The sequence below is a fragment of the Vitis riparia genome, chromosome 7 (assembly GCF_004353265.1).
Source record: "Vitis riparia cultivar Riparia Gloire de Montpellier isolate 1030 chromosome 7, EGFV_Vit.rip_1.0, whole genome shotgun sequence".
In the NCBI taxonomy this organism is placed as follows: Eukaryota; Viridiplantae; Streptophyta; class Magnoliopsida; order Vitales; family Vitaceae; genus Vitis; species Vitis riparia.
In genome coordinates, this window is record NC_048437.1 from 24,883,961 (window position 1) to 24,897,610 (window position 13,650).

At 31.2% G+C, this 13,650-nt stretch overlaps 1 protein-coding gene across 1 annotated transcript; it reads right to left on the bottom strand.

Annotated features, from left to right (window-relative positions):
- Nucleotides 1–1,719: 1,719 nt before the first annotated feature.
- Nucleotides 1,720–7,792, bottom strand: LOC117918189 (ATP synthase subunit epsilon, mitochondrial-like). Its single transcript, XM_034834701.1, has 3 exons — nucleotides 7,739–7,792; nucleotides 4,178–4,475; nucleotides 1,720–1,782 (listed from the first exon to the last, which is right to left on the bottom strand). Exons 1-3 carry the CDS (start codon nucleotides 7,790–7,792, stop codon nucleotides 1,736–1,738), a joined length of 399 nt encoding a protein of 132 aa, XP_034690592.1. The 3' UTR covers nucleotides 1,720–1,735.
- Between the last annotated feature and the right edge of the window lie 5,858 nt (nucleotides 7,793–13,650).

The window sequence follows — 13,650 nt, forward strand, 5'->3', positions numbered from 1 at the left end:
TATACAAAATCAAATACAAAACTTAGTAACATCCTTAAGTCCAAAAATTGTCTTGTGATGGTACAGTTTTGTGATTATCACATTATAATCACCCATGAAGTTTATTAATAGCCTCTCAACTTTAGTGAATACCATCACTCTATCATATATAGTAGTACAATTCATGACAACTTTTAATAAGCATATTATCCATTACAAGCTTATAAGTTGTAAACATATTTTAAGATTATAAAGAAATTAGAAGTCATATCTCATTGTTTATAATCTCTATTATCGAGATGATTTTTATACAATATAATCTAAGGATAAATATCATCAATTGTGACATATAATTTGTAACCATGAAATGCATGGAAAATTTATTGTCTATTGGCTTTAAAGGTATGCAATTCTTTCAGTCAACCCAATAGAGTTGTGGGTCATCTCATTTTTTGATACAACTGTGAGGCCCAGACCAACTCAGATTTACAATAAATATAAGTGTCTCTTGGTAATCCGATATTTGGGAATATCAAAATTTTATCTCAAAGGCATGATTTTTGAAAGCAGATTGTTCTAGGCATTGAATTAGGGCAACATGAGGTGTTTCATGAAATCAGTAGTGTATATAATGCTATGTAATACTTCTCTCTCATCCATGAATTGGGTGTGGTTGGTCGAACCACATTAAAACCTTGTGTATCTTTGTGTTTTGGAACTAACATTGTTTGTATTAGAGCTTCCGTTGGCACAACAAATTGGTATTACCTAGAGCTCACAATGAAGATTTTTAGAAGAGTAAAAGATAACACAACACACAAGAGTATGACAAGGAATTTGAACTGAAGGTAAAGTCGATTGTTATTTTATCGAATGTGATACAAAAAGTGTGTCATGGAAAGATGGAAGATTGATTTAATGGAATTTGAGCCAAGGTGGAGATTGTTAAAAAGTATTTCAAATTTTTAATTAGTATAGATTCCTTTTTGTAAAGAACATTGTATAGAATATTTCCTAAATTGATTTTTTATTGTAATATTAAATTTCCTAATAGAATAAGGAAAAGAATCTTCACTACAAGAAAAAAGGCTTTCATTGACAGTTTTTCACCATCAAGATAGGGTATATCTGTCAAGGTATGGTACTATTCATATATGTCATCTATGCCAGTGTCAAGAAAAGTTTAAATCTACCTTGACATTTACATATATCAAGATTGTTTCTATTTCTACTAATTATGGAATCTTTGTTAGTATGACATATGTCAATGTCTCTTTCACTTTTGTCATAGTTGGATTCAACATATGTCAAGGTTCTTTGATCTTATGTTAATGTTAACTCGCTTTTCTATCAAGGTTGTTGCGACAAATGTTAAGGATAAGTATAATATGTCAAGGTTTCTCGCTAGTGCAGACGTCAATGTTGGGCATTAGCCATCTGTCAAGGTTGCCTATGAAAAATTTAATATTATTTTATTATAATTTTTAGTTTTTAATGGAAAATGAACCTATTACCATATTTGGTACTATTTAATTATTATAATAATAATTAAGTCCTAAAATCAGACAAATAAACTATTACTCAAGGAAAAAAAAATTATTATATATACATTTGAATATTAAAAACACAATGGAATAAATATTTTTCTAGTTACTCTCTATTTTGTATATACAAAAAAAATTAATTACAAACATTCAATTAAGATAATATACAAACTTAAATTAAAAAGTACAATACTATCTTCGTAGGAGGGTCTCTAATTCTTCATCATCTTCTTTTTTTTTTGCCATATTTCTTGGATACCTAATAAGATAGACACAACATTAATAGAAAAGTAAGTAACAAGTATCAAAATAGCCATTTTCAAATTATAAGGTACTTTCAATTACAAGAATACATCAAACATATATGCAATTTGTAGATACCATATCTCTAGCATTAATCTTCAAGCATTGCCCTCTAAAAAGACCCTAAAAATTGCCAACACCTCTATCTCAAACCTATGATAGAAAAAACAAACCATGTTAACAAAAAGAAAACTCAAAATGAGAAATTAGATATCTAACTACAATTAAATATTTTTAAGAATGAATTCTAAGTTTAATTATTGTGCTTTTATATTATGGACCTAAATAGCTATAAAAATATACTTATTTTTTGTTTCTAAAAGGAATGCAAAAAGGAAAAGAGAAAAAGAAAGTTCCAACTATATCTTTCATGTTATTTTGGCTTTTAAATAGATAAAAACTCACATTATCCAAGAAATAATTGAAATTAAAGTTGAGTAGAAATTTTAATTATCTCAATCATAAATAATGAAATATCTAAATTCAAATCCATAGAAATCATACTCACTATTAATTTCATGCACCAAATGCATCTAAACTTAACAAAGTAAAAAATCAAGGATATTCTCATTCAATTCTAATTGGGTAATAGATATTATGTGTGCAAATTTTGTCTTTATTTCAAGAATTAATAAATGCACAAGCTATCTAGTTGAGAGCTTAAATCTATAAATTTTGAAAAGAAAATAATTAATTAATTAAGGACTATAGAAACAATTTTAGTTGGCTTGTGACTATGAAATGAAAAATTAAATTTTGTGAGGGTTGATTTATTGCTTATCAATCAAATAGCATATCAACATTTAACTAAAGAAAGAGTTTCAAACAATCATGAATCAAAACATTAAAATTTAGCCCAAAAAAGAGAGGAAAAAAAACAAAGAGAAAGAACCAAACCAAAGGAACCCAAGTAAAAATTCAAGTGCATAAATAAATAAAATTAAACAATTAACCATATTAAAGAGAAAACCATATCACATTATGCAAATTGTTTTTGTGTGCCTAAATATATAGTTATGTTTCTTCAAATTGAATTAAAAATCCAATGGTATTGCTATACACCTGTAAAGGAAATAGTAGAGATAAAAGTTAACGGCAATCTACTCATAATTATTTCAATTAACACATCCAAATATTATAGATCAACATATAAATCAATTTAAAGAAAACGAAACATCATCCTTTACTAGCAGAAAACGAAAACAAAAGATTAAAAAAGAACTCGTTAGATGTCACATTATTTTTGGCACAACAAAAATGAGACACATAATTGCATTAACCATTGATGCCTATAAACTTAATTTGAAACATAAAAATGAAATTGAACATGAATTTCAAGTTTCAAAATTGTGAACCAAATAAACACTTTGCATAGAAAAGAATGGGAAAAAAAAATTATAAAATAGGATATTCCAAGATTTCTTTATTTATTTATTATTATTATTATTATTATTATTTTGTAGTTATCTTCCTTAGTTTTTCTATAATCAAAGAGAGTAAAAAAGGAAAAGATAAAGTGAAAGATGATAGAGAAGATAACAGAGTAAAATTCACCAATACATGAACATTGTGAAATCTTAGAAAATAACAAATTAAAAGAACAAATTCAAATAATAGGATATTCAAAGCTCTCATTTTATTAGTTCTTTTTTCCTGTTGTTTCTCCATAAGCAAATATAGAGTTGGTGGCAGTGTGCTGAGGTGCGTTGGTGGAAGCCTATGAAAGGAAGAGGGGCGATGAGTAATGGTGGTAGTCGTGTGAACATGGGAATGCCAATTGCTTGTTGAGAATCAAAGGAACAAACAAAAAAGTGAAAATTTGAATCCTTTTTTTTTACATTGCTGTTTCAATTTCCAGTAGAAAAAAGAAAAAAAAAATTCCTATAATGCCTAGTCTAAGTTTCGTTCGGGCCAATGAAAAATAATTTAAAATTTCACCCTTATTTACTCAAAATGCCTCAACAGCCAAACAAATCCTAATTTCAACCAAGATTCACGTTAATCAAACAATCAGTTACCAAGAAATATGACATACACTACAATTTGAAAAAAGAAAAAAAAATCCAAAACTGATTGAAACAAAAAGAGTGAGCTTATGATTATTTTCTACGCAATTTTTTTAATCTCATTCTCCCTCAGTTTTTCTCAGCAACCAAACAGATCCAGACAAGCATTCTAAAAATACCCAGAGTCACCAAACCACTAAATTCAATGGAAAAGACAAAATGAAGCCATGATGAGTTTATGCTTTAATTCCTCATCTTTTTCCTCACAATTTTTCTTGGCAACCAAGCGGATCAACAAAAAAAAATTAAAGAAAAAACCAACAATGGAGAGAGACAAAGGATTACTGGGCTTCTGGGGAACGCCATTATCCCATTTGGAAATGGAGAAATGGACCTTCTCGTGAGTGAGGGCTTCGGATTTGAATGGCTCCTTGAGGCAATTCCTCACCTGATTCGCGCAGATGTTCGAGTAAGATATGTACGTCATCCCCGCTGCTCTCCAGAACGGCACCGCCGCTGCTCTCCAGAACGGTACCGCCGCTGCTCTCCAGAACGGCACCGCCGCTGCTCTCCAGAACGGCACCGCCGCTGCTCTCCAGAACGGCACCGCCGCTGCTCTCCAGAACGGCACCGCCGCTGCTCTCTAGAATGGCACCGCCGCTCTCCAGAACGGCACCGCCGCACTTGATCCCACTGTTGACGCCATTGATTTTCTTTCTTTCCTTCTCTCTCTCTGATTTTTGCCTTCTTCACCGAGGAAATTTGCAGTCAATGAAACCCTAACCCCAATATAAGCTAGGACCTGGATATTCACTTGGACTGGGTCCGAATATATCAAAATGGGCTGAGCTTAATTATGGTCTGGATACTGTATTTTCCTTAATTAGATTATATTTAGAAAATTAGTTTACCAAATAATACCATTAAAATATTATAGATTTTGTAACAACTATCCCCTTATGTGGACACAATGTCGTGTCCCTTAAATTATAATTTCAATTATCTTAATTTTCAAGTTCACATAAATTAATTAATTAATTTTAAATTAAATACAAGTTAATTACTAATTTAACAATAATAAAAAAATAGTTTATAAAAATAGATTATATTAATACAAACTCAAAAACAAAATGTTCATTAACATCAATGAATAAAACAAAATAGTTTATTAAGATTGATTTTATTTATATCAATTATTAAAAAAAAAAACCATATGTAGCAAATTTTATTTCACTAAAATTAGTGAATAAAAAATTATTTATAAAAATTTATTTCATTATTATTGGTATAGACTAAAAAATGATTTAATCAATTTGATAAATAAAAAATGAAGATTGATATTAGCATTACTAAAATAATTTATTAAATATACATTGACTTCCTTAATCAAAATAGATTGTTCTCACTTCAATTTATAATACTTAGTAAGTAAATTAGATCTACACATATCAAACAAATTGTTATCATTATTGTTTTTATTTAAGTACCTTAACATATAAACATATTAACTATACATTGACTTATAAATTATCTGTTAAGATTCTATTATATAAGTTATGAAAGAATTCAATAAATTTTATATATGTCATTATTGGTTTAAATAAGTGGTTTATGTCATTATTGTTCATTTAAATAGATAATATTGACATATATCACCTTAAGTCAAGACAATATATGTCAACAATGACCTTTTTTCTTATAGTGTTTTATAAATATTCTAGGTTATAAGGGGAAAAAGTTATAGATGGAGATGGGCTTGTAAAGATTATACATGATGGATAGGGATGAGAGAAAGAATGGGAGACACTCAGTGGAACGAGAGGACTCGTAGTTCAAGGTGTAAATACATGCTCTCACTGTATAGGCTACAAAGGGTTTGTGGATGAGGTATTGAATTCTCTGATATGATGGTCAAACCAACTTTTATAATAAAGGTCATTGAGAATATGGAATGATACTTCATTCGGTAAGTATAGAAAAAGTATCATTAATTAGGTGGTGTCATATATACATAAGTCTCATTATTTGTAACATAGTTTCATTTGTTTGTATCTTTATCCTTTGGTCTCATTTACTTGTACCATCATTCAATGGACTACAAAGAATTTGTGGATGAGGTACTAAACACTCTTATGATAGTGAAATAAACTTTTATAGTAAGGATCATCGACAATACAAAATGATACTTTTTGTTAGATATCAAAAAGGCACCATGAATTAGGCATAGTCATATATACATATATAAGTCTCATTTTTTGTAATATAGTCTTATTTGTTTGCACCCTTATAGTTAAGTCTCATTTACTTGTTCCTTGATTTAGCAGTTTAAATTTCATCATACATATTCAATGGTCCAAATGTGAACTTCGATAAGTATTAATGCAATACCTTAGCATTTTTTTTACAATAATTATCTTTTGCTAAGAAGATGAATTATACTTAATATTTTGCTTTGATGACCTGTCATTGTTCTTAGTAGCTCTTGGGATCTCTTTGGTTTGTTGAATGCCCAACACTTGTTAGTTCGATTTATCAATTTTGGCCTTTTGAGACTTTGATGCGTGCTTCATTAAGCATTTAGCATGGCATGCACATTATCTTAATTAAAAAATATGTAGACAATATAATAGTTGAGAATAAAAAAGTTAAAAAAATTCTGAAAAAATAATGAAAAATTTAATAATTATAATTAGATGAGTTCAACAAATTAATAAATAAAAAAATCTATAACATTTGAAGTTATTTTCAATTAATTTATAATAATTTTAAAAATTGAAAAACTCTTAAAATATTACCATGCCCACCTATTTTTATAGATAATAGCAATTTTTTATAATTGGGATAACTAGTGAATTATTATTTAAAAAAAAAAATCAATTTAACGTCCTTACTAGTTACTCATTATGGAGACATTTTTCCTTGATTGATAAGGAAATCTCTGAAAAATGTAGAGATTATTTTGTTTTTTTTTCCTTCCATTTTAATAGCTTCGAGTTGCAGAGACCTAATTCCAACTCATCTTATGATTTGGTTATGTCAGGCCAATTATTTTCTAGTCGGAACCTAGTTATTATTGAAATGCATGTACACTACTGACTCATATATCTTATTTGTAGCAGCCATGTACTTGCGTATGATACTTTCAACCATGACCTTGAGGGTGAACAGTAGGTGTATTTTAAGTATGAAGATGACTCAGCAAATTAATTTTATCATTCCCAATTAACACTTCCCAATCTTCGGCTACATTCTTTCACATGGAAACTCTTTGAGACCACCTGTTCAGAACAATCTTAACTTCTTGATGCCTAATTAAGAACAATATTGGATTTCACTCCAACAAATATAGAATCAGAAAAAGAGATGAGTACAAAATTGAATGAACTCTTTTAATAGAAAAATTTTCACTGTCACTCAATGTTATGCTCTTAGTCATAAGATTTTCCACAATCTAAACACTCAATTTGAAAATTAATTACAGGCTCAAGGAGTATAGCAGGATAAACAGAAGAAAAGCATTATATGCATTTTTTTAACATTTTCTCAAGAGATTTGAACAGAAGAAAACAAGATCATAAACAAGCTTTGTGGTGGTCTGGAAATGGTGGTATGTACATGCGTATACATCCCCAGATGATGCCCCATTTTTAAATTAAGGACATTGTGTCTTAAGTCTTGATAATGGGAAGGTTGGTACATGTGAATGGAATCATCTTCAAAAAAGTTCATCAATTCTTAATTAGGAGTATATGTTACGAGAAAAAGCAGCTTAACATCTAGAACTCTCTGACCAAACCCCAAAATTTCAAGCCTCAATTCAAGTAAACACGTCTCTATCAAAACTTTATTATTCGTTCAACGTAGGAAGAAATTATAGTATAAGCAAAAACACACTAGTGTACAGACCATGATCCCTGATGGGCCACTGCAGTAGAGCAATCTCAAAACGCAAGCCTCCATTGAACAACTGCCGTCCCTTGGTGTGAATGTAAAATGAAATGAGAAATTAAACTTTTCCATTCAGGTAATTCAAGGGCAGTTTCTCCTCTATGACCATTCAATTTCCAGTCATCTTGTGGCAAAACCTATTAGTCAAGAATCCAAACCCTTCAAACAAATCAAACAATGAAAAAACCACCATGTGTTCATTGTTTGAAATTCATCCGTGTGGTGCGTGCTGTGGATATTGAACGGACTGTGCGTGTTCTCCCTTCTCCCAAAAAAACCACCAGCCGGTCTTTTCTCTCTCTTTTTTTAAAAAAATAAAATAAATCTGGATGGTATTCTTTATGGCTGAACGGTGCACTTAATCTCTCAAAAATCTGCTGCTTGTGCTTTGGAGGAAAGATCCCCCAATGGTGCGTGGTGGAAAGAGTTTTTTCTATGACTTGATTTCCAAATCAATAATAACGTTGCAAAGATTTTCATCCACGATGAGGCTTGAATGGGGCTAACATATATCATATATGTAAATAAATTCAAACTTAATTATAACACTTATAAAACATAGGTTTATATAAGATTTAATTTATATGTCATAGGCGGGTAGGGTTGTTAAGAAAATCATACTTTGAAGTTAGGTATAACCTTTGATCCATCATTTTGACTTTAATCTCTTGACTTACAATTTGTTTGATCTAACTTCTATTTAATTTAGTATTTTATTACTTTATAAAATATCTCTCTAATTTATAGTACATCAAAGAGAATTAATTTGTACTCGGCCTTATTTTGAAAATAATTCCCAAAATCTCTATACCCTGGCTGGTTTTATCTCAACGAATTGGAAAGTGATAGCCACATGCAGGAAGAGAATAAGTCAAATTTGGTTGCACAAAATTAAAGCTTTGATATATGTTTATTCCTAATAGAAAATTTTACATTCATGTCAAAATAAAAATTTGTAAGAGTAAGGCTTTCTTTAAGAAGTGTTTTCAAAAATAATTCTGAAAAATGGTTTTCCAAAATAGTTTGCATTTATGTCAACTCCAAAAAAAAAAAGAGAGAGATAGATAGATACACAAGAGAGGTAAGGAATAAAGCTTGCCAGCTACCATTGAGATGCACAAAACCCAACTCCAAAAACAAGTCTACGAGCTTCGATCTTGAGCATGGCCATCCTTAGTAGCGGAAGCTACAGCAACATCTATCACAAAATTGGGAAAATGCAGGCGGCACAAACCCAACACGGCCAGCTACGTTCATTTCATTCAAGGTGCACCTGCCTCCTCTCTGTCCAGGGATGTATGTGCATGGGCTGGTTCTGGGTTCACTGTCTTTACCTAATAAAAACCCATCCTCAGGATATGTATTAAGATCAAGCAAATCAGTTACCTTACAGTTTTTCCTAGTCCATAAATAAATCCTTTCCTCAACACCAGTGCTCATTTCATCATTGGTGCATAAATTAACAATTTAATATTTTGAATTGTATTGATAATTTAACATGCATGTATTAATTAGTAGACCTAGTTTTACTTGTTATGAGTTCACCCTAGGTTAAGGTATATACATATACTGAAAAGACATCACCTAATCAACCCAATTAACACTTGTATCGTGTGCCTTCAGGGAAAAAGGGAGAAAAGTTTTATATGCATTTTTCTTGCATTTTCTCAAGAGATTTGAACAGAAGAAAACAAGATTATAAACAAGCTTTGTGGTGATGTGGAAATGGTATGTATATGCTTATACGCACCCAGATGATGCCCCAGTTTGAAAGGACATGCCTTGTGTCTCAGGTCTTGACGATAAAGGAAAGGTTGGTGCATTTGAGTGGAATCATCTACAAAGAGTATCAATTCTTAATTAGGAATATATGTTAGGCGAAAAAGCAGCTTAAAACATCCAGAACTGTGACCAAACCCCAAAATTTCAAGCCTTAATTCAAGCAAAAACAGACCTAGTCTATTAGAAACTCCTCAGCATATGGGTCCTGTCCCTCCTGCCCCGAATTCATGTGAGAAAATCCCCGTTGGAGGCCCGTCTTGCAAAAACCCGCCTCCATCTCCTGCAAAAGCACATGCCACCGCTCCGGCTGTCATGGTTACCATGCACAAGTGACATTTTCAAAATCCATCAGCTCCAAGTATACGCAGTTTATTGTCGTGTTTGTATTCTGAAAAAACTGATTTGCAGGTCATTTTGGCTTTAGTATCTGTATTTTATTTTTTATCTTTTGATGAAGTTTGTGTTCAACGAATAACATGGACGAGTTCTGTGCGTTTCAGTGATTTAACTTTTATTGGAAAGTATAACATATATATAAACATAGAGTGGATTTGCCCTGATAAGACAGGCATCTTGGACACTAGGAATAGTAGATTTTTCAATCAAAATCCTGACCATCTCACTGCTAAGACATTTTGAAGATGACTAGTATTAAGTTTTTCAATCAAATTTTATAGCATGCATGTCCCTTTTTTTTCTTTTGGGTTGAACAAACATAGCTCCAATACCACTTGTTAGAATAAAAAACTTAACCATATCATCTTAAAACCAATCAACTATTAGTGAGATTAAGTTAATTCTCTTTATGTGGCTTGATGTCATTCATTCATATTCATCCTAAACACTTATAGTAGTGTCTAACAATCTCCGATCTTTCATACTCATCCCAAAATCAGAAGCATTGTTGCATACCTAATAAATATGTTTTTTGCTTTTTCATCATTTTTGTTTCTCACGGTGTTATGATATTTTTATGTGTTGACAATTTTATTCATTTTTATTTTGGCTTAGAAATATTTTTAGATAATAACTTTTTTTCTATTGAAGAGTCAAGGTGGTTGTGTGTTCAACCAGGTAGTCACAAATAAGTCTGAAATATTTTGTTGAAGGCAAATTAATTTTTTTGGAAGTTTTAAAATTGAGTTAAAATGTCTTTATTAATTTTTGACAACTTTGAGATTTTATTTTTAATTAATTTTTAGAAGGTTGATTTTTTTTTTTTAAGAAATTCTTTTCTTAATACATTTTTGAGAAGTTGATATTTTATTTTTTAATTAATTTTTAGAAAACTGATTATTTTATTTAAAATAAAATAAAATTCTTTTGTTAATTAATTTTGGAAAGTTGATATTTTACTTTTTAAGAAAATTTCGTTTCTAACTCTCTAGGGTCTTAGGCCTATATATACCCTACCTAAATATGTTTTTGGGTTGGACACTTCGAGAATCAACCAACTTGCCCTATTATTCCCAATTTCTCAAGAAAGAATTTACAGGGTTGAATTCCAGGTTGTTAGAAGGATTTGTATCCCTTCAAAAGCTGAGAGGAATCCATTGAAGTATTGGAGGTACTACATCGTAGATGTGAATCAAAGTATAGGTATTGAAGAGTAAGTCTTTAGGGTAAAACGGTAAGGTAAATTTGTGTACTTTGATCTCAAATAGTGAATTGTAGATTAGAGGTCTTAAGCATCATGGTTTTTTTTTGTCTCCACAATTAATGTGAGGGTTTTCCATGTAAAAAATTACTATGTACCTTCCTTGGTCTTTGATTACTTTAAGTATAGATCATGCATCTTGATATTTATCATTGGTGCATAAATTAACAATTTAATATTTTGCACATTATTGATAATTTAATATGCATGTTAGTCGACCTAGTTTTATGTGTCTTGAATTTCACCCTCGATTAAGGCATATACAAGTTCCAAAGTATCGATCGAGACAAATACAACTTATCCAAGTCGTATCCGCCATGGGCAAGCCTACTACGAAACCAATATTTGAGTTTGACTTGGAGATGGTCTAGATCAATTTGAAATGAGAAGCAGCCTAGAAATTGAGCCTTAAGGAGAATCAATTGCAGATGGTTTTATTGTCATTCACCTAATTGCAGAGAAAGAAAGAAAAAAAAGGTTTGACAAGGAAGAAGAGGACGAGGAGAATGGTTTTATTCTCATTCACCTAGTTGGAAAAAAATGGGTTTGAAAGAGAATAAAGAAAAAAAATATGGTTTGAAAGAGAAGAAGAGAACTGGGAGGATGGTTTTATTCTCATTCACTTAGTTGCAAATAAAGGAAAATAAAAAAGGTTTGAAAGAGAAGAAGAGGAAGGGGAGGATGAAGAAATGGGTCTTGGGTAATGAGGTAATGTGTTTACCAATGTGTGTTAGGGTATTTATAAAATGGGTAATGAATATAGTAGTATTTATATCATGAGCAATGAATATAGTAGTATGTGTTTAACAATTTAATTTAAATATATTTTAAAAAATTACTAACTTATTTAATAGATGTATAAATTAAATTTTATTAAATAACATATTACTAAAAAAATTAATAATTACTTGTATCAATATTAACAATTGAAAATTTTTATAATTAATTAAATTTAATATGAAGATATGAAATAAAAGAACTTTTAATATTAAAAAATAATAAACATATTTTTATGTTTATTTAAATAACATTAAATATAATTAAACTAAAAACTTTATAAAAAGTATATTTACTTATATACATTTTATTGGTTGTCCAATATTGAATCGGAGATACTGAGACCAATGTGTCTCAAGACCTCCCAAGTTAACGACGGATACTACAACTTTGAATCATGAGCATTTACATATTTTGAGAACCCATCACTTATCCAACCCAATTAACACTTTCATCATGTGCCTTTGGGGAAAAAAGGAGAAAAGTTTTATATGCATTTTTCTTGCATTTTCTAGAGATTTGAACAGAAGAAAACAAGATCAAGCTCTGTGGTGGTGTGGAAATGGTGTGCACATGCGTATACACCCCGGATGATGCCCCATTTTGAAAGGACACGCACTGTGTCTTAGGTCTTGACGATAGTGGAAAGGTCGGTGCATGTGAATGGAATCATCTGCAAAGAGTTGATCAATTCTTCTTTAGCAGTTTATGTTACGAGAAAAAGCAGCTTAACATCCAAAGCTCTATGACCAATTCCCAAAATTTCAAGCCTCAATTCAAGTAAACACGTCCCTATCAAAACTTTATACTTTGTTCCAGATAGGAAGAAATTATGGTATAATAAAAAACACAGTACTGTACAAACCACGATCCGCAGATAGGCCACTGCAGTACAGTAATCTCAAAACGCAAGCCTGCATTAAACAACTGTCGTCCCTTGGTGTGAATGTAAAATGAAATGAGAAATTAAACTTTGCCATTCAGGTAATTCAAAGACAGTTTCTCCTTTATGACCATTCAATTTCTAGTCACCTCGTGGCAAAACCTTATAGTCAAGAATCGAACCCTTCAAACAAATCAAATAATGAAAAGTCCAAGTGATACCATTGGATATGCATGCATATAAATAACGAATAACACCATCACCACCAAGACTATCATGAGGTTTCTCAACGTTGTTTTTAGTGTCATAGCACTTGCATTTCTTCTGAGTGTTCAACCACACAATGCTACTAGGGTTCTTGAAGGAATGAACCGTGAGTACTTGATAGAGAAAAGACGTGGTCTTTCAGAAAGTCCTCAGCAGATGGGACCGGTCACTCCTTCTACCCCAAATCCATGTGAGAAAGCCCCCGTTGGAGGCCCTCCTTGCAAACACCCGCCTGCATCTCCTGCAAGAGTACATGCCACTGCTCCGGCTGTCAAGGCTACCATGCACAAGTGACATTTTTACAGGCCATCAGCTCCAAGTATACGTAGTTTATTGTCGTGTTTGTCATCTGAATAAACTGATTTGCAGGTCATTTTAGATATAGTATCTGTATTCTGTTTTCATCTTTTGATGAGGTTTATGTTAAACGAATAACGTAGACGAGTTCTATGCATTCTGTGTATTAATTTCGCTCTTGATGTGTGTTGTAACAATGTGAAGTTT